The following is an 18,540-nucleotide window of genomic DNA, read 5'->3' on the forward strand; positions in this document are numbered from 1 at the left end:
GGCGTTCGGGGAAAAAACTGCCCTTGTGTCTAGTTGTTCTGGTGTGCAGTGCTCTATAGCCTCGTTTTGAGGGTAGGAGTTGAAACAGTTGATGTCCAGGATGCGAGGGGTCTGTAGATATTTTCCCAGCCCTCTTTTTGACTCGTGCAGTACACAGGTCCTCAATGGAAGGCAGGTTGGTAGCCATTGTTTTTTCTGCCGTTCTAATTATCCTCTGAAGTCTGTGTCTGTCTTGTTCGGTTGCAGAGCCAAACAAGACAGTTACAGACATTTTATAGAGTTATAAAAATTATATATTTATCGATATAAAACGTAACTTTCCTGAGTTCGTCAAGAAATGCCTTAGTGGAGTTTTAAATTTTGCAGGACCCCTTCCCGTTGAAGTGCTGATTTTTCAGTATCCTTCCCCTGGAGTGGGGAGGGAATGGAGTTTTTGCAGTATCCTTCCTCTGGAGTGGGGAGGGAATGTGGATTTGGCAGTATCCCTCCTGGAGACTCCAGGAAAGCCTCCGGAGCCTGGGGAGGGTGAAAACACCCCCCCACCCATGGTGCAGGAGGCTGAGTAGGCCACGCCCCCATGGCCATGCCCACCCACCAACGGGCAATGAACCGGTTGCTGAAATTTTTCAATCCCACCCCTGTCGATTAGGTTTCCTAAATATATGTGATCCAGGTAGTGTGGCATTTCGGACAATCCATAAATAGATCCTGGCTTGATGTTACGTGAAAGCAGCCGGTGCATTTTGTTGTTGTTGTTGTAAAACTTTTTTTTTTTTAAAAAAAATTCATTATTTTCCAGACTGAAACCTTTGGATGTGGAATTCATGAAGGCAATTCATGGAAAAGTGAATATTGTTCCTGTCATAGCGAAGGCAGACACTTTAACTTTGAAGGAAAGGGAGAGACTGAAGAGAAGGGTAATGTGTCAGTTTTTCTGGGGAATTCTGGGAGTTGAAATCCACCCATCTTAAACTACACTGACTAGGGAATTCTGGGAGTTGAAATCCACCCATCTTAAAGCACGCTGACTAGGGGATTCTGGGAGTTGAAATCCACCCATCTTAAAGCACGCTGACTAGGGGATTCTGGGAGTTGAAATTCACTCATGTTAAAGCATGCTGGTTGGGGAATTCTGGAATTTGAAGTCCACCCATTTTACAGCACGCTGACTGGGGAATTCTGGGAGTTGAAGTCCACCCATTTTACAGCACGCTGACTGGGGAATTCTGGGAGTTGAAGTCCACTCATCTTAAAGCATGCTGGCTGGAGAATTCTGGGAGTCGAAGTCCACCCATCTTAAAGCATGCTGACTGGAGAATTCTGGGAGTTGAAGTCCACACAATGTTGCTAAGGTTAATGAAAAACACTGAATTAAGTCGTCTTCTTTACATTTAAAGAAATGGAGAGTTTTAAAACTCTTTTCTTTGAGCATCTTGCCCTCCAGAAAACCCACAGTTGCTCAGTTAGTTTCACCTCCTTTCGCCTCGGCGTTACCAGCTTGTAAATCCTTCGGTGCTTATTTTTGCATTAAATGTTCACGGATAGTTTAACAAAAGCCTCGGCCCTATATAGAGCAGCAAAAGGGCAAATAAACATCTAAACCATTGTTTGAATTTTGGTCCATTTGAATCAGCCTTTTTTTTAAAAAAAATAAAATAAAATTCCCCCTACAAACTGGCTTTATAAAGCAGAATGTTTCATGTTGATCCAAAGCTTTGAAATTTCAGCTACTGTATATTTTTCTTCCTGCAAACATCTCTTTAGTGCAAAATCTCTAATCAAAGCAGGGGATCAAAATTTGCCTTTCTTGGCACAGCTTCGAAGGTTTTTGGGTTGGCTTTTTTTATTTTATTTTAGATGTTTCTGCCATTTGGCAATCCATCTAAAGTAAGGATTAGGGGTTTTTTTCTTTCCCCCACCCCTTTCTGTTTTTTTTTTTTTTTAAATATTTGAATAAGCAGAAACCTGAATGGTGGGTCTTTCAGTTAAGGAAACCCATCCTGAAGGAATTCCTGTTTTGACTTCGCGGAATCGAATCTTCATTTTCTTCCCTTTTTCTTTAAAAAAATAAAAAAATTGAGCCTCTCGAGTGGGAAGCAATGCGTGCCCGATTCACAAGTCACACAGTGGCGTTTTTTTTTTGAGGAAGTTCAAAAAAAAAGAATTATTCTGTGTGAAGGGAAACTTTACATTTTGACTTCTTTTTATTCTTTTTCTTTTTTTTTTTTCCTGGGAAGCCTAATCTTTAAGACGCACGGAGCCTCTAGGGACCCATTAAACCGAGGTCTGAAGAAACAAAATGCAGTTTTATTGTTGGGGAGTATGAAATGCAGTTTGTTTTCCTTGCGATTCTTCCTTTCTTTTTTTTCTTTTTTTTTCTTTTTTCCTTTCAGGAAAGCACTCGGCTGAACAGCTGCGATATATTATTCGGGCACCCTTGCTGGTTTTCCCGCCATTGTTTCGGTTTTACAGTTTATCGCCAAGATCTCTGCCCGGAGAAACTGGGCTTTCTTAATCCCCATCATTGACAAACAGCAAACCGATGTTGGCCTGTCCCGTCATATTAGGCTGTTCCTGGGAGGGTCTTTGTCTCTTGCAACCTATGATTAAAACTACTGTGTGCTGTTTGCTAATTCTTTTAAGTCCCGCCTTTGGAAAATAGCCTGCCAGATTGGCAAAAATGTTGTGTACGTTTGTTTGGATGGATTAGGTCTGGATGTTCTGTTCTGTTGATCTTTATTCAAGGGGGGGGCAGGGGGGCCTTTTATCAGGTTCGCCTGATTTGCCAGTTGCAGCCCTTTCTGGACCGGGACGCCCTGCACACGGTCACTCACGCCCTTGTTACCTCCCGGCTGGACTATTGTAATGCTCTCTACATGGGGCTCCCCTTGAAGAGCACTCGGAGGCTCCAACTGGTCCAGAATGCGGCCGCGCGGGTGGTTATGGGCGCAACTCATTGTGCCCGCGTGACGCCCCTCCTGCGCGAGCTGCACTGGCTCCCAGTGGTCTTCCGGGTGCGATTCAAGGTGCTGGTTACCACCTTTAAAGCACTCCATGGCATAGGACCCGGGTACCTTCGAGACCGTCTTCTGCCACAAATAGCCTCCCACCGACCAGTCCGCTCCCACAGAGAGGGTCTCCTCCGGGTGCCATCGGCCAAGTTATGTTGGCTGGCGACACCCAGGGGGAGGGCCTTCTCTGTGGGAGCCCCAGCCCTGTGGAATGAACTGCCCCCGGAAATACGTAAGATCTCTGATCTCCGTGTATTTCGCTGTGCCCTCAAAACCTTGTTGTTCTGCCAGGCTGAGCTATCAACATAATAATTTTAAATTGGGGTATTTTAAATTAGTGGGGTTTTAAATTGAGCCAAATCTATTTAATCATTTTAAATTTTAATTGCTGTTTTGTCTTGTGTTTTTAAATAGGCTGTACACCGCCCTGAGTCCTTCGGGAGAAGGGCGGTATAGAAATAAAATTATTATTATTATTATTTTGCGGAGAGCTATATTTTCCTCTAAGAGAATGGGTAAAGCTTGAGTGGAGACAATGATCCCATTTGGAGTGGGGATATGTCTTGTTATGAAATCCCGGGCAAATGAATCTGGAAACCGTACAGTGATGGGAAATTAAGAAGGATTTGTGGTTTGACTTTAAGGTTTGAAATTTCCTGACAGTTAGAACAATTAATCAGGGAAACAACTTGCCTCCAGAAGTTATAAATGCTCCAGCTCTGGAAGTTTGAAAGAAGAGATTGGATAACCGTTTGTCTGAAATGGTATTTCAGGGTTTCCTGCCTGAACGGGGTTGGACTAGAAGGCCTCCAAGGTCCCTTCCAACTCTGTTATTCTAAATTCTAAATAGGGCAGAAACTCAAGCAGCCATTGTGCAAATACAATTAAAGGCTGAGGACACTTTGTATAGAATGGAAAATGATGGCTCTCTTTTCTTTCTTTCTTTCTTTCTTTCTTTCTTTCTTTCTTTCTTTCTTTCTTTTCTTTTCTTTTCTTTTCTTTTTTTCTCTCTCCTTTCCTTTCCTTTTCCTTCCTTTCCCCCTTTCTCTTCTCCCTTCCCTTCCCTTCCCTTCCCTTCCCTTCCCTTCCCTTCCCTTCCTTTCCCTCCCCTCCCCTTTCCTCCTATTTTGCTTCCTTTCCTTTCCTTCTTTCCTTTCCTTTCCTTTCCTTTCCTTTCCTTTCATTTCATTTCCTGTCCTGTCCTGTCCTGTCCTGTCCTGTCTGTATGTCTCTTTCTTCCCTTCCCTTCCCTTCCCTTCCCGTCCCATCCCATCCCTTCCCTTCCCTTCCCTTCCCTTGGCTTTCCTTTCCCTTCCCTTCCCTTCCCTTCCCTTCCCTTCCCTTCCCTTCCCTTCCCTTTCCTTTCCTTCCCTTCCCTTCCCTTCCTTTCCTTCCCTTCCCTTCCCTTCCCTTCCCTTCCCTTCCCTTCCCTTCCCTTCCCTTGGCTTTCCTTTCCCTTCCCTTCCCTTCCCTTCCCTTCCCTTCCCTTCCTTTCCCTTCCCTTCCCTTGGCTTTCCTTTCCCTTCCCTTCCCTTCCCTTCCCTTCCTTTCCTTTCCTTTCCTTTCCTTTCCTTTCCTTTCCTTTTGACATTGGCAGGTGTTAGACGAAATATCTGAGCACGGCATCCGGATTTACCAGCTGCCCGATGCCGACTCCGACGAGGACGAAGAGTTCAAAGAACAGACGAGGGTCCTGAAGGTGAGTGGATGCAACCGTGTCATTGCCGACAGTCCTTGACTTACGACCCTTCGTTTAAACAACAGTTGAAAGTTGGAACGCTGCGCAGAAGCGAGGACCAGTTGTAAGTCCCAAAGGTGCTTTTTTTCAAGAGGCAACTGGACTTTCTTGTTTTTCTGCGAAGACCTTGAAAACAAGATTAAGTCCAGTTGCCTCTTGAAAAAAATAGAATAGAATAGAATAGAATAGAATAGAATAGAATAGAATAGAATAGAATAGAATAGAATAGAATAGAATAGAATAGAATAGAATTTTTTATTGGCCAAGTGTGATTGGACACACAAGGAATTTTTCTTGTGCATAAGCTCTTAGTGTACATAAAAGAAAAGATACGTTCATCAAGAATCATAAGGTACAACACTTAATGATAGTCCTAGGGTACAAATGATACAAGCAACAAAATTACAGTCATACAGTCATAAATGGAAGGAGATGGGTGGTGGGAACGATGAGAAGATTAATAGCAGTGCAGACTTAGTAAATAGTTTGACAGTGTTGAGGGAATTATTTGTTTAGCAGGGTGATGGCATTCGGGGAAAAAAGCATCTTTGGGACAACTATGACCTGGATGACTGAGAATCTCCATAGACACCAGTCATAAGTCCCCCCCTTTTTTTTTTCTCCCAGCGCCATGGTAACTTAGAAAGGGAGTGGTGTGGTGGCCTAGCGGTGGAGCTCTCCCCTCACAATCGGGAGGCTGTGAGTTCAATCCTAGGTAGAGGCAGATATTTCTCTCTCTGGGCACAATGAGAATATATCTGCCGAACAAAACTCCGCACTGGCGACAGGAAGGGCATCCGGCCAGTAAACACTCAACTCCATTCAGTTCAGACTCCACCCCGCAAGGGATTATGGGGTCGAATTAAGAAACTTAGAAAAGTTGCGTAATGAATTAACCTTTCAGTGTTTACGCCCTTGGATTCTTTCTAGAAAATCTGCATCTTAAGAACGTTAGTTCCTGGATGCTTTTCCCCAAAAGGAAAGGATGCATTTCTGAAGGGGGAGCAAATTTTTTGTTGTTTGTGGGGAGTCAAATCATGGGCTTTTGGAAGTATGAGTTGTAGTTTTTCAAACCTGCGACAAGGGCTTCTAAATCTGCCAGCTTTCAGCCTGTGTATTTATGTATTTTATTATTTATTTGTCAAATTTATTTGCTGCTTATCTCGCCATGGGGCTACTCTAGATGGCTTCCAATATAGGAAAATCCTCGACATATGATCAGAACGCAGCCTGGCATTTCTGTAGCTAAGCAAGACAGTGCCTAAATTGAGTTTTGCCCCATTTTATGACCTTTTCTTGCCACCGGGACACCGCAACCCGTCATAAATACGAGTCGGTTGCCAAGTGTCCAAATTTTGATCACGCGAAACGCGGAGATGCTGCAACGGTCGTTAAGTGTGAAAAAATGGTCCTAAATCACTTCTTTTCCAGTACCGTTGTAACTTTGAACGGTCGCTGAGCGAATGCTTGTAAGTTGAGGACTGTCTGTGAAACAAAGGAAGAAAAGGAAAGGAGTGTAAATGCAACAGAAGTAAAACAACAGCACAATAAAAGACCAAGGAACACAACGAGAATAATAACGTCAATAGGATCATCGATGGTCTCTCTCAGCTTTCCGATTTGGTGTGTGACATGGATTTTCTTCCTGCTCTTGACTCATCCAGGCCAGTGTTCCTTTTGCTGTCATCGGGTCCAACCAGCTGATCGAAGTGAAGGGGAAAAAGATCCGAGGTCGCCTCTACCCCTGGGGTGTGGTGGAAGTAGAGAACCCTGAACACAACGATTTCCTCAAGTTACGCACGATGCTAGTGTAAGTCCTGTGCCTTCTTTGGCCTCTGTCTGTAGGCAAGTCCTGTGGATTATGTCAGCTAGCAAAATCTCACGGATATCACAAGAGAGAGAGAGAGGGAGAAATGGATAAATAAGGATGGATGGAGGGATGGATAGACAGATGGACAGACAGACAGGCAGACAAGGATGACAGATAAGATAGATAAAACACATAAGAGATGAGATACTAGATGGACGGACGGACGGATGATAGAGATGGATGATAAGCTATAGATGATAGATAGATAGATAGATAGATAGATAGATAGATAGATAGATAGATAGATAGATAGATAGATAGATAGAGATAGATATGTATAGATCGGGATGTATATAGGTAGGTAGATGATGGGGGGATGCATGGATGAATAGATAGATAGGGATTTATAACTGCATGTATATAGGTAGGTAGAGGGTGGCTCAGTGGCTAAGACACTGAGCTTGTTGATCGAAAGGTCGGCAATTCAGCGGTTCGAATCCCTACTGCTGTGTAACTGGGTGAGCTCCCGTGACTTGTCCCAGCTTCTGCCAATCTAGCAGTTCGAAAGCACGTGAAAAAAAAAGCAAGTAGAAAAATAGGGACCCCCTTTGGTGGGAAGGTAACAGCGTTCCGTGCGCCTTTGGCGTTGAGTCATGCCGGCCACATGACCACGGAGACGTCTTCAGACAGCGCTGGCTCTTCGGCTTTGAAATGGAGATGAACACCTGCCCCCTAGAGTCGGGAACGACTAGCACATATGTACGAGGGGAACCATATACCTTTAGGTAGGTAGATGATGGGTGGATGGATGGATAGATAGATAGATGGATAGATAGATAGATGGATAGATAGATAGATGGATGGATAGATAGATAGATAGATAGATAGATAGATAGATAGATATGGATAAATAGATATGGGTAAATATGGATAGATGGGTAGGTAGATATAAATATAGATATAGATATGGATGATAGATATAGATGGAAAGAAAGAAAGGAATGGATAGACTGATAGATATGGATAGATAGAGATGGATGGATGGATGGAGAGAGAGAGAGAGGCAGAGAGGTAGAGCGAGCAATTCCTGGTTGTTTATTCTTAAATTCCACTTTGCATTTTTGGAAAGAATAAATTCTGGTCCAAGCGTTCCCTCTACTGGACAATTTTCATGCTACACTTGAAGATTTTGTCCTGTTTGTTGCTAACAGTTGTCCAGGCTGCAGAAGCCTTTTTTAAACAAGCCATTGGCTTAATATCCCATTCTGATCAGCCCCTATTGTGTTTCTCCTTTAAGGACGCACATGCAAGACCTCCAGGAGGTAACCCAGGATTTGCATTACGAAAATTTCCGGTCGGAGAGATTAAAAAGGACTGGCAAGTAAGTTCTTTCTTTGGGTCTCGTTTGCTTTCCTACGTTGGCTGCAGCTTCGAATCTCTCTTACAAAGTTTCCTAACCTTGCCGTTCAGATCTCCAAGAGTCACCACCTCCAGTATACACTACATAAACACTGACTAAAGAAATAAATACAAAATTACGCATATGCCCACATATATGACACAGAGAAACAACACCGCCTAGTTTGGATGTACACACGTACTTGGCTAGAAAAACGGATCTTGCATTTTCAGTAGTTCTCTTTTTTTTTATTATTATTGAAAAGTTTTACAAAAAAAGAATTTTTTCCCCCAATATTCCCCCCACCCTTTTTCCCTCCCCCCCACCCCTTCCCCCCATCCCCCCAGACTTCCCAGAGCAAAATACAGGGTATTTCAATAACAATCATAAGCTAAATTAACCTATCTATCCTTAAACTACCAAATCCCCCCCTGAAACCTTAACTCCACTATAGATAACATAATACTTCTAAAATTTAACATCCATTCATAAGCTATTTATTTATTTATTTATTTATTTATTTAATTTGATTTGATTTGATTTATATGCCGCCCTTCTCCGGAGACTCAGGGCGGCTTACAATGCGTTAAGCAATAGCCTTCATACTTTTGTATATATTTATACAGTCAGCTTATTGCCCCCACAAACTGGGTCCTCATTTCACCTACCTTAGAAAGGATGGAAGGCTGAGTCAACCCTGAGCCTGATAAGATTCGAACCTGCAGTAATTGCAGGCAGCTGTGTTAATAACAGGGTGCTTTAGACCACTGTACTACCAAGGCTATTTGATATTTTCTTGTCTGATACTTATTTTGAATATAATCAATCCATCTTCTCCATTCCGATACGTATCTTTCTTGTGTATAGTCCTTCAAGTACGCTGAAATTTTCGCCATTTCCTCTAGGTTGGCTACTTTCAATGTCCAGTAGTTTTCAGTAGTTCTCTTGATGTACTTACAAGACCGCCTTCTGCCACCAGTAGCCTCCCACCGACCAGTACGCTCCCATAGAGAGGGGCTCCTCAGGGTACCGTCGACTGGCGGCCCCCAGGGGGAGAGTCTTCTCTGTGGGGGCACCTGCCATTTGGAACGAGCTCCCCCCGGAGATACGGAGGATCCCGGATTTACGTACTTTCCGCCGGGCCCTCAAGACCTTTTTATTTCAACAGGCTGGCCTGGCCTAACTTCCTTTTAATTGTTAATTTTAAATTTGTTTTAAAACAATAGGGGTGTTTTAACTTGTATGGGCCAAATTATTTAATGTGCTTTTACATTGTTTTTTTAAATTTTGTATTATGTGTGTTTTATCCTGTTGGCTGTTCACCGCCCTGAGTCCTTTGGGAGTAGGGCGGTATATATAAATCCAAAATAAAGTAAAAAAATAAAGTAAAGATGTTGAATTTGGCTTTCCCTGCCAGTTTTTTACAGGGAGGGAAAAAGTCTACAATAAAAGCCTCCAACTCTGTTCCAACTGAGATAAGGCCCGTTCTTTGCCTCTAATTCTCTGGTCCATCTTATATTTCACAGGCCTGCGGAAGAAGAAGTCATGGACAAAGACAGAATCCTTCAGCAGAAGGAGGCTGAGGTAAGGACTTCAAAGCCAAGCCAGAGGTTTCCTGAGGTTGAGTTCAAATTTAGATAGTGTTGATAATAATAATAACCTTTATTGTCACTGCACAACATATGTACAAGCAGGGATCTCCAACAGTGGTGAAAATCTATTTTTTTTTTTACTACCAGTTCTGTGGGCGTGACTTGGTGGGCGTGGCGTGGCAGGGGAAGGATCCTGCAAAATCTCCATTCCCACCCCACTGCAGGGGAAGGATCCTGCAAAATCTCCATTTCCACCCTATTCCAGGGGGAAGAATACTGCAAAATCCCCATTCCCACACCACTCCAGGGGAAAGATACTGCAAAATCTCCATTCCCACCCCACTCCAGGGGAAGGATACTGCAAAATCCCTATTCCCTTCCTGGGGGAAGGATATTGCAAAATTCCCGTTCCAACCCCAATCCAGGGGAAGGATACTGCAAAATCCGCATTTCCTTCCCACTCCTGGAGGAAGGATATTGCAAAATCCCCATTCCCACCCCACTCCAGGGAAAGGATGCTGCAAAATCCCTATTCACCCCATTCCAGGGGAAGGATACTGCAAAATCCCCATTCTCTCCCCACTCCTGGGGGAAGGATATTGCAAAATCTCCATTCCCACCCCACTCCAGGGGAAGGATACTGCAAAATCTCCATTCCCACCCCACTCTGGGGCCAGTTAGAAGTGGTATTTGCCAATTCTCTGAACTGCTCAAAATTTCCGCTACCTGTTCTCCAGAACCTGTCAGAACCTGCTGGATTTCACCCCTGGTCTCCAACCTTGGCAATTTTTAACCTAGAGGACTTCAACTCCCAGAATTCCTCAGCCAGCTTTGCCAGAATTCTGGGAGTTGAAGTCCTCCAGGCTTAAAGTTGCCAAGGTTGGAGACCCCTGTTTTAAAGGATGCACATTTAACCATGGTTATAGAGCCAAGAAAAAAAACAAACAGTAAAGAGGCAACAGATGCCCTCCAAACTTAGTGATTAAATTTGTTCTGTACCATATCTCCATTTATTTATTTATTGGGAATTTTATTTAAGAATTGCAGAGTTCTTCAAGGATTTAAGAGTCCTCTTTTGAAAATCTGGTAGGGAAAAAAAGATTACCCAGATCTCTTTCTTGGGTTTCTCATTTGTAATTTCCCTTTTACATTTGGAGAATCTGAGCCAGTTTCTTTTGCCGATCCAGTGAAACATTCTTTTCTAAGTCATTCTCCTGGCCCTTCTGACGTAAATCCATTTTCAGTACCATCTCTAGTGAAATAAAATTTCTTCTACATCCTCCATGACATCTTTTAGACGTAATCTATCCATAGAAGCAGCAGGGATGCAGTGGCTAAGACGCTGAGCTTGTTGATCAAAAGGTCGGCAGTTCAATCGTTCGAATCCCTGGTGCTGCGTAACGGGGTGAGCTCCCGTGACTTGCCCCAGCTTCTGCCAACCTAGCAGTTCGAAAGCACATTAAAAAAATGCAAGTAGAAAAACAGGGACCACCTTTGGTGGGAAGGGAACAGCGTTCCGTGCGCCTTTGGCGTTGAGTCATGCCGGCCACATGACCACGGAGACGTCTTCCGACAGCGCTGGCTCTTTGGCTTTGAAACGGAGATGAGCACCGCCCCCTAGAGTCGGGAACGACTAGCACATATGTGTGAGGGGAACCTTTACCTTTACCTTATCCACAGAAGCAGACCTCACTACTGAATTTGTTGATATTGTGGCTACTGATTCCGTTCTTCAAAAACGTCCTTCGGTATTTTTTTTTTAGTGTTGTAACCCTCTTGCAAGCCAGTTTATCCTTCCTCTTACCTAAGAAACTGCCAGTTCTCTAAAGCAGTATTTATAATGCTCGAGGAAGATGGAAAAGCAGGACTAAAAAAGACACAGGAAATGGGTTTACATTCCTTGGACTTTGTTGGGAGCGCAAGCATCAATTTCCCTTTTAGTGATTTACATTCTGAGCAGTAACAGTGCTTGAAATTCTGTTTACAAATCTGGATAGTTTATATAACCTTCTGAGCTTGTGTCTCTGTGCATGTGTATAAATGTGCGTGTACATATGTGAGAGAGAGAGAGACAGACAGACCTTGGAGAGTGCCAGATTCACCAGGATCAAGATATCAACTCCTGCTCAATAGTCATTCTGGATTTTATCAAAGGATAAAAATCCTTGACTTTTGAGAACAATTAAATCTTTTCCATGCTTTGTTTCAGCTGCCAAACTGGCCTTTATCCTTACCGGCCTTCGTTTAGTGTTTTGTCTCCTGGATTTTCGCTTCCTGAACTGCCTTTAAATACCTTCTTCCAAATATAAAGCTAACTACTTTTTTCAAAAAAAACCAAACGAGTCTTGAGACAGGAAAGTTCTCCAGAAACAAAAAGCATGTTTTTGTTGTGACCCAGGCCCAAGTAGGTATTATCAGACGCAAACAGTTCCAAAACAAACAGACTTTATTAGAACAGCTGAGAATTAACTCATTCTCAGCGTAGTCCAAGCTAAATCAAAACGAACTCTTCATAACACAGATTCTTCAGTCTGATCACCAACCTGGGTATAATTAGGCAAACTGCCAAAGGCTTCTCTTGGCAAAAGTTCAGAAGCAGAAGACACCGACAAGAAATAAGTGCAGCAAGACAAGAGCGAGTCTATCAACGTTGTTTTCCAACAAAGAGGCCAAGAGCCGTTGCTGGTCTTTTAAGCCTTCTGGGAGGGGCCAATCATCTCTTGGCCTTACTCCTGAGTTGTCCTCTCTGCTTTAGCTGCTCTTGCCTTCTGGCAGCTCTTCTCCTACGTGCACTAGGAACAGGCTCCTCCTGTTCCTCTGCCTCTCTACTGTCAGCCTCTGGAGGCTCCGGAGTCCGCACATCACTCCCCGATGGCCCTGGCCCCATCTCTGCCTCCAACACAGAGCCCTCATCTGGGCCTTCCCCAGCTTCCAGGACTGGCCCATGTTCTTCCTCAGCCTCATCGCTGTCCGACTCCGCTGCCAGCTCCGCAGGCTGCTGGCAGACCCCAACAGTTTTGAGTCTCTCAGGTCTCAAAAAGTCTACCGGTTTTTAATCTTGGTCTCCGAAATGGGAAAAGATGCATTCTCCTCCTTTAACTCAGCATCCTCCGATAACTTTTCTCTGTTCATTTGGTTCAAATAATTCCGATCGAAAAATTCACTGGGACTCGAAAGAAAGCCAGGGCAAAAAAGTAATTTGCACTTGAGCACTGAGCTGATGCCGATATTGGCTACAGATCAGGAGTGAGATTCAAAAATTTTAGCAACCTCTTCTCTGCCCGGTTGCTGGGTGGGCGTGGCCTCACTCGGCCTCCTGCACCACGGCGGTGGGGGGGGGATTTTCGCCCTCCCCAAACTTCGGAGGCTTTCCTTGAGCCTCCATGAGGGCGAAAATGGCCTCCCCTGCGCTCTGGAGGCCCTCCAGAGGCTGTAAATGGGCCTGTTTCCGGACTTTTGGGAGGCCTGTTTTCGCCCTCCCCAAGCTCCGGAGGCTTTCCTCAAGCCTCCGGGAGAGTGAAAATGGCCTCCCCCGGGCTCCAGAGGCCCCACGGAGGCCACAAACGGGCCCGTTTCCAGACTTCCAGAACTTCCGGGTGGCCTGTTTTTTACCCTCATAGAGCCTCCGTGCGGGTGCTGCAATTACCTGGCATCCAAAACGGGCCACGTGGAGAGTCCTCTGAGGGGTGGGCTGAGTTGGGCCAGCCAGTCCTTGTAACTACTGGTTCGGTGAACCAGATGTAAAATTAGCATCCGATTTGCCCGAACCGGTCCGAACCGGCTGAATCCCACTCCTGCTACAGATAGTCCTTGATTTACGACTACAATTGAGCCCCCAAATTTCTGTTGCTAAGGGAGACATTTATTAAGTGAGTTTTGCCCACAATTTGATGTCTTTTCTTGCCACCGTTGCTAAGTGAATCGCTGCAGTTGTTCAGTTAGCAAGACGGCTGTTAAGTGAATCTGGCTTCTCCATTGATTTTGCTTGTTGCAAAAGGGGAAATCACATTGATCCTGGGAACCCTGCAGCTGTCTTGCATACGAACCAGTTGCCAAGCGTCTGGATGATGCGAGAGTTATAAAGCCACAAGAGAGCAGGATGTTGTACAAAGTTGGTGGCTGCTAAAATCCCTGGGCCTCTTAAATATGTAGAGAATGCAGGAATTTGGAGAAGATAGTGCTGATGATAATGAATAAACCAGAAAGTGAAGTAGGAACGAGAATAGAGATGTTTAATCTGCGCTGAAATTACTGTTCATGCTTGGATATAGGAATAGCCCTTAGATCAGGGGTCAGCAACCTGTGGCTCTGGAGCCACATGTGGCTCTTTTCTTCTCTCTGCTGCGGCTCCTTGTCGCTGGTCAGCTCCACAATTGATAGGGCTTTCAGTTAGGACAGGTAGAGGGAAAAGGATGCTGCGATAGGAGGAGACTCTACGGTGGGGGAACCAGACTTCTGGTCTGCTCCAGAATTGAACCGGGGGGGGGAGGGGGGGAGGGAGGGCTTCCGGTTAGGACCTTTGTGGCTCTTTGAGTGTTTAAGGTTGCCGACCCCTGCCTTAGACTTATATACCGCTTCACAGTGCTTTACGGCGCTCTCTAAGCGGTTTATAGAGTCAGCCTCTTGCCCCCAACAATCTGGCTCCTCATTTTACCGACCTCAGAAGGGTGTCTAGTCTGATGAAGAGAAGAACTCGGGGTGACAGGAAAGCAGTCTTCCAATATCTCAGGGGCTGCCCCAAAGAAAAAGGAGTCAAGCTCTTCTCCAAAGCACCTGAGGGTAGGACAAGAAGCAATGGATGGAAACTAACCAAGGAGAGAAGCAACTTAGAACTAAGGAGAAATTTCCTGACAATGAGAACAATTAATCAGTGGAACAATTTGCCTCCAGAAGTTGTGAATGCTCCAACACTGGAAGTTTTTAAGAAGATGTTGGATAACCATTTGTCTGAAGTGGCGTAGGGTTTCCTGCCTAAGCAGGGGGTTGGACTAGAAGGCCTCCAAGGTCCCTTCCAACTCTGTTATTCTATTCTATATGGAAGGCTTGAGCTGGTGAGACTCAAAATATATTCCCATTTACGAAGCCACTAGGAAGTAGATTTTTTTTTTAAATGTTTTTATAGTAACACAGACATGCTCTCGGCTGAATTCTTCGTCGTCCCTCCGCCCCCTTCCTGCCGCGGTTATTTTTATTAAAAAATTCTTCTAGTCTTTTCTTGTTCGGCTTTTACCGTAAATGCCAGAATGGACGGGAAAAAAGAAAAATTGCAGTCCATAAATAGCATGGAGTGAGCAGTGGGTCATACTTGAAAAATGTGGCTTCTGCAATACCCAAAGAGGTCCCACGGGAGAAAATGATTCCCACGGGAGAATCGAAGAAAATAATAATTGCAAGCAGCCTGTATGTTTTGGCTGTATGCCTCCAGATTAGTGGCTAGTTAAAACATACCTTGAATACCAAACAGCCTGTTAACAGCATCGTGGGAACGTCTTCCCTGTTATTGGTGGTTTTCTGAATGGGAATTCTTGGGTTCTTCACTCTGTAGAATCCAGTTGATTGAGGGGTGAAATTCAGCAGGTTCTGACAGGTTCTGGTGAACCGATAGCGGACAATTTTGAGTAGTTCGGAGAACCGGCAAATACTACCTCTGGCTGGCCCCAGAGTGGGAAGGGAATGGGGATTTTGCAGTATCCTTCCTCCAGGAGTGGGGAGGGAATGGGGATTTTGCAGTATCCTTCCCCCAGGACTGGGGTGAGAATGGAGATTTTGCAGTATCCTTCCGCTGGAGTGGGGTGGGAATGGAGATTTTGCAATATCCTTTCCCCAGGAGTGGGGAAGGAATGGGGATTTTAAAGTATCCTTCCCCCAGGAGTGGGGAGGGAATGGGAATTTTGCAGTATCCTTCCCCCAGGACTGGGGTGAGAATGGAGATTTTGCAGTATCCTTCCGCTGGAGTGGGGTGGGAATGGAGATTTTGCAATATCCTTTCCCCAGGAGTGGGGAAAGAATGGGGATTTTAAAGTATCCTTCCTCCAGGAGTGGGGAGGGAATGGGGATTTTGCAGTATCCTTCCCTCAGGAGTGGGGAGAGAATGGGGATTTTGCAGTATCCTTCCGCTGGAGTGGGGTGGGAATGGAGATTTTGCAATATCCTTCCCCCAGGAGTGGGGAAGGAATGGGGATTTTAAAGTATCCTTCCTCCAGGAGTGGGGAGGGAATGGAGATTTTGCAGTATCCTTCCCCCAGGACTGGGGTGAGAATGGAGATTTTGCAGTATCCTTCCGCTGGAGTGGGGTGGGAATGGAGATTTTGCAATATCCTTTCCCCAGGAGTGGGGAAGGAATGGGGATTTTAAAGTATCCTTCCCCCAGGAGTGGGGAGGGAATGGGAATTTTGCAGTATCCTTCCCCCAGGACTGGGGTGAGAATGGAGATTTTGCAGTATCCTTCCGCTGGAGTGGGGTGGGAATGGAGATTTTGCAGTATCCTTCCGCTGGAGTGGGGTGGGAATGGAGATTTTGCAATATCCTTTCCCCAGGAGTGGGGAAAGAATGGGGATTTTAAAGTATCCTTCCTCCAGGAGTGGGGAGGGAATGGGGATTTTGCAGTATCCTTCCCTCAGGAGTGGGGAGAGAATGGGGATTTTGCAGTATCCTTCCGCTGGAGTGGGGTGGGAATGGAGATTTTGCAATATCCTTCCCCCAGGAGTGGGGAAGGAATGGGGATTTTAAAGTATCCTTCCTCCAGGAGTGGGGAGGGAATGGAGATTTTGCAGTATCCTTCCCCTGCCACGCCCACCAAGCCACACCCACACAACCGGTAGTAAAAAAATTTGAATTTCACCATGGAGTGGATTTTTTTTAAATACAGGTAATCCTCAACTTAGGACCATAACGGAACCCAGAATTTTACTTGTAAGTCGCTGCGGCCGTAAGTCGATTTGTCATCACGTGACAAATTCGATGTTACAACCATTTTGATAATGGTCATTAAGCAAGTCGCCACGGACATGAACTCTGTAGAGCTTGCTTAGAGAGGGCTGTAAAGCACTGTGAAGCACTATATAAGTCTATTGGCTATTGCTATTAAACAATTCACATGGTCAATAAGTCCAAATCGATTTTATCCAATGGGCACTTTTTGGCCAAAAACATAGTAAAATGTGATCAAGTGATCCCAGGACCGTAGGGGGTGATGTGGCATTCGTAACTTTGAGGACCGGTCATAAGTAATATTTTCAAGTCCCTTTGTAACGGTCGTTAAGTAACTGGTTTTAAGTCAAGGACTACAATGCATTAACATTTTCATATTGCATTGCATTGCCTTACATCACATATACTCCCTGGGGCGCAGTGGTTAGAATGCAGTATTGCAAGCTAACTCTGCCCACTGCCAGGAGTTCGACCCTGACTGGCTCAAGGCTGACTCAGCCTTCCATCCTTCAAAGGTCACTAAAATGAGGACCCAGATTGTTGGGGGCAAGAGGCTGACACTGTAAACCGCTTAGAGAGGGCGGGGAAACACTGTGAAGTGGTATATAAGTAAGTGCTATTGCTATTGCTCTGTCATTCCTTCCTTCCTTCTTTCCTTCCTTCCTTCCTTCCTTCCATCCATCCATCCATCCATCCATCCATCCATCCATGGTACACAGTGGTTAGAATGCAGTATTGCAGGCTAACTCTGCTGACTGCCAGGAGTTCAATCCTGACTGGCTCAAGGTTGACTCAGCCTTCCATCCTTCTAAGGTCACTAAAATGAGGACCCAGATTGTTGGGGGCAAGAGGCTGACACTGTAAACCGCTTAGAGAGGGCGGGGAAACACTGTGAAGTGGTATATAAGTAAGTGCTATTGCTATTGCTGTGTCATTCCTTCCTTCCTTCCTTCCTTCCTTCCTTCCTTCCTTCCTTCCTTCCTTCCTTCCTTCCTTCCTTCCTTCCATCCATCCATCCATCCATCCATCCATGGTCCACAGTGGTTAGAATGCAATATTGCAGGCTAACTCTGCTGACTGCCAGGAGTTCGATCCTGACCGGCTCACAGTTGACTCAGCCTTCCATCCTTCTGAGGTCGCTAAAATGAGGACCCAGATTGTTGGGGTTTGCAAGATGCTGACTCTTTAAACCACTTAGAGAGCACTGGAAAGCATCGTGAAGCGGTATATAAGTCTAAGGGCTATTGCTAATTGGACTCACCGCATTTTCTCTCTTTTTCTTCCCCATCCAGTTGCGTCGTATGCAGGAGATGATCGCCCAAATGCAAGCCCAGATGAGGATGAAACCTGCGGACGAGTAAGGAGGTATCCTAAGACTTTTGACGGTAAGCACGGCTTTACATTCCTTCAGAGATGCACACCGGTTTATTTTCTTGGGAGTTGATGCAGAGACGAACAGAGATCAGGTTCCCATCCCTCGAAGTACGGAGAGCAACAGCCGTCAGCAAGGGAGGCTGAGGGTAGCCGAATAACCCCCTGATGGGTGAGATCAAAGGTCTCATCAACCCTTTGCACAGCAGTCGAAGAATCTGCTGGGAATCAGAATACAAATACCTGATTGTACACGGTACACAAAAGATGCCGAGACCCTAGAAATGAGTGCAAGAGAAGAGCCACAAAGATGATGGAGGATCTGGAGGCTAAACTGTATGATGAACAGTTGAGGGAGCTGGGTATGTCTAGCCCCGTGATGACAAACCTATGGCACACGTGCCCAAAGTGGCACACGGAGCCATGTCGCCTGGCTGTTGTGACCTAGGCTTACTGAGTCATTACAATACACAATTAGTCCCCAAAAAACCTATTTTGTTGTAACAGCTGAGAATTACTTTCATTCCCAGCTGAGTCCCAATTAGTTGCAACAAAAGTCCTTCGGAAGAAGTCCTTCGGGATAATCACTAACCTTTGTCGTCTTTGACACCCTGCCAAACTTGGCAGAGCCCCACGGAGTTCAGAAACAAACAAGAGACGCCGACTGGAAACAGAGTTAGCAACGTTGC

At 45.2% G+C, this 18,540-nt stretch overlaps 1 protein-coding gene across 2 annotated transcripts in view; it reads left to right on the top strand.

The window, feature by feature from the left end:
• The window catches only part of LOC117676398 (septin-2), a 52,154-nt gene that overhangs the window by 23,833 nt on the left and 9,781 nt on the right, over nucleotides 1-18,540 (top strand). For both annotated transcript variants that reach the window (XM_060683796.2, XM_087880228.1), the window contains 6 exons: nucleotides 800-917; nucleotides 4,609-4,710; nucleotides 6,414-6,559; nucleotides 7,857-7,940; nucleotides 9,485-9,542; nucleotides 17,773-17,865. In XM_060683796.2, coding sequence (XP_060539779.1) covers nucleotides 800-917; nucleotides 4,609-4,710; nucleotides 6,414-6,559; nucleotides 7,857-7,940; nucleotides 9,485-9,542; nucleotides 17,773-17,841 — 577 coding nt within the window. In that variant the 3' untranslated portion in view covers nucleotides 17,842-17,865. The remainder of the gene's footprint in view (nucleotides 1-799; nucleotides 918-4,608; nucleotides 4,711-6,413; nucleotides 6,560-7,856; nucleotides 7,941-9,484; nucleotides 9,543-17,772; nucleotides 17,866-18,540) is intronic.

This window comes from Pantherophis guttatus, chromosome 17, assembly GCF_059756535.1.
Source record: "Pantherophis guttatus breed Tessera chromosome 17, ASM5975653v1, whole genome shotgun sequence".
Taxonomy (NCBI): domain Eukaryota; kingdom Metazoa; phylum Chordata; class Lepidosauria; order Squamata; family Colubridae; genus Pantherophis; species Pantherophis guttatus.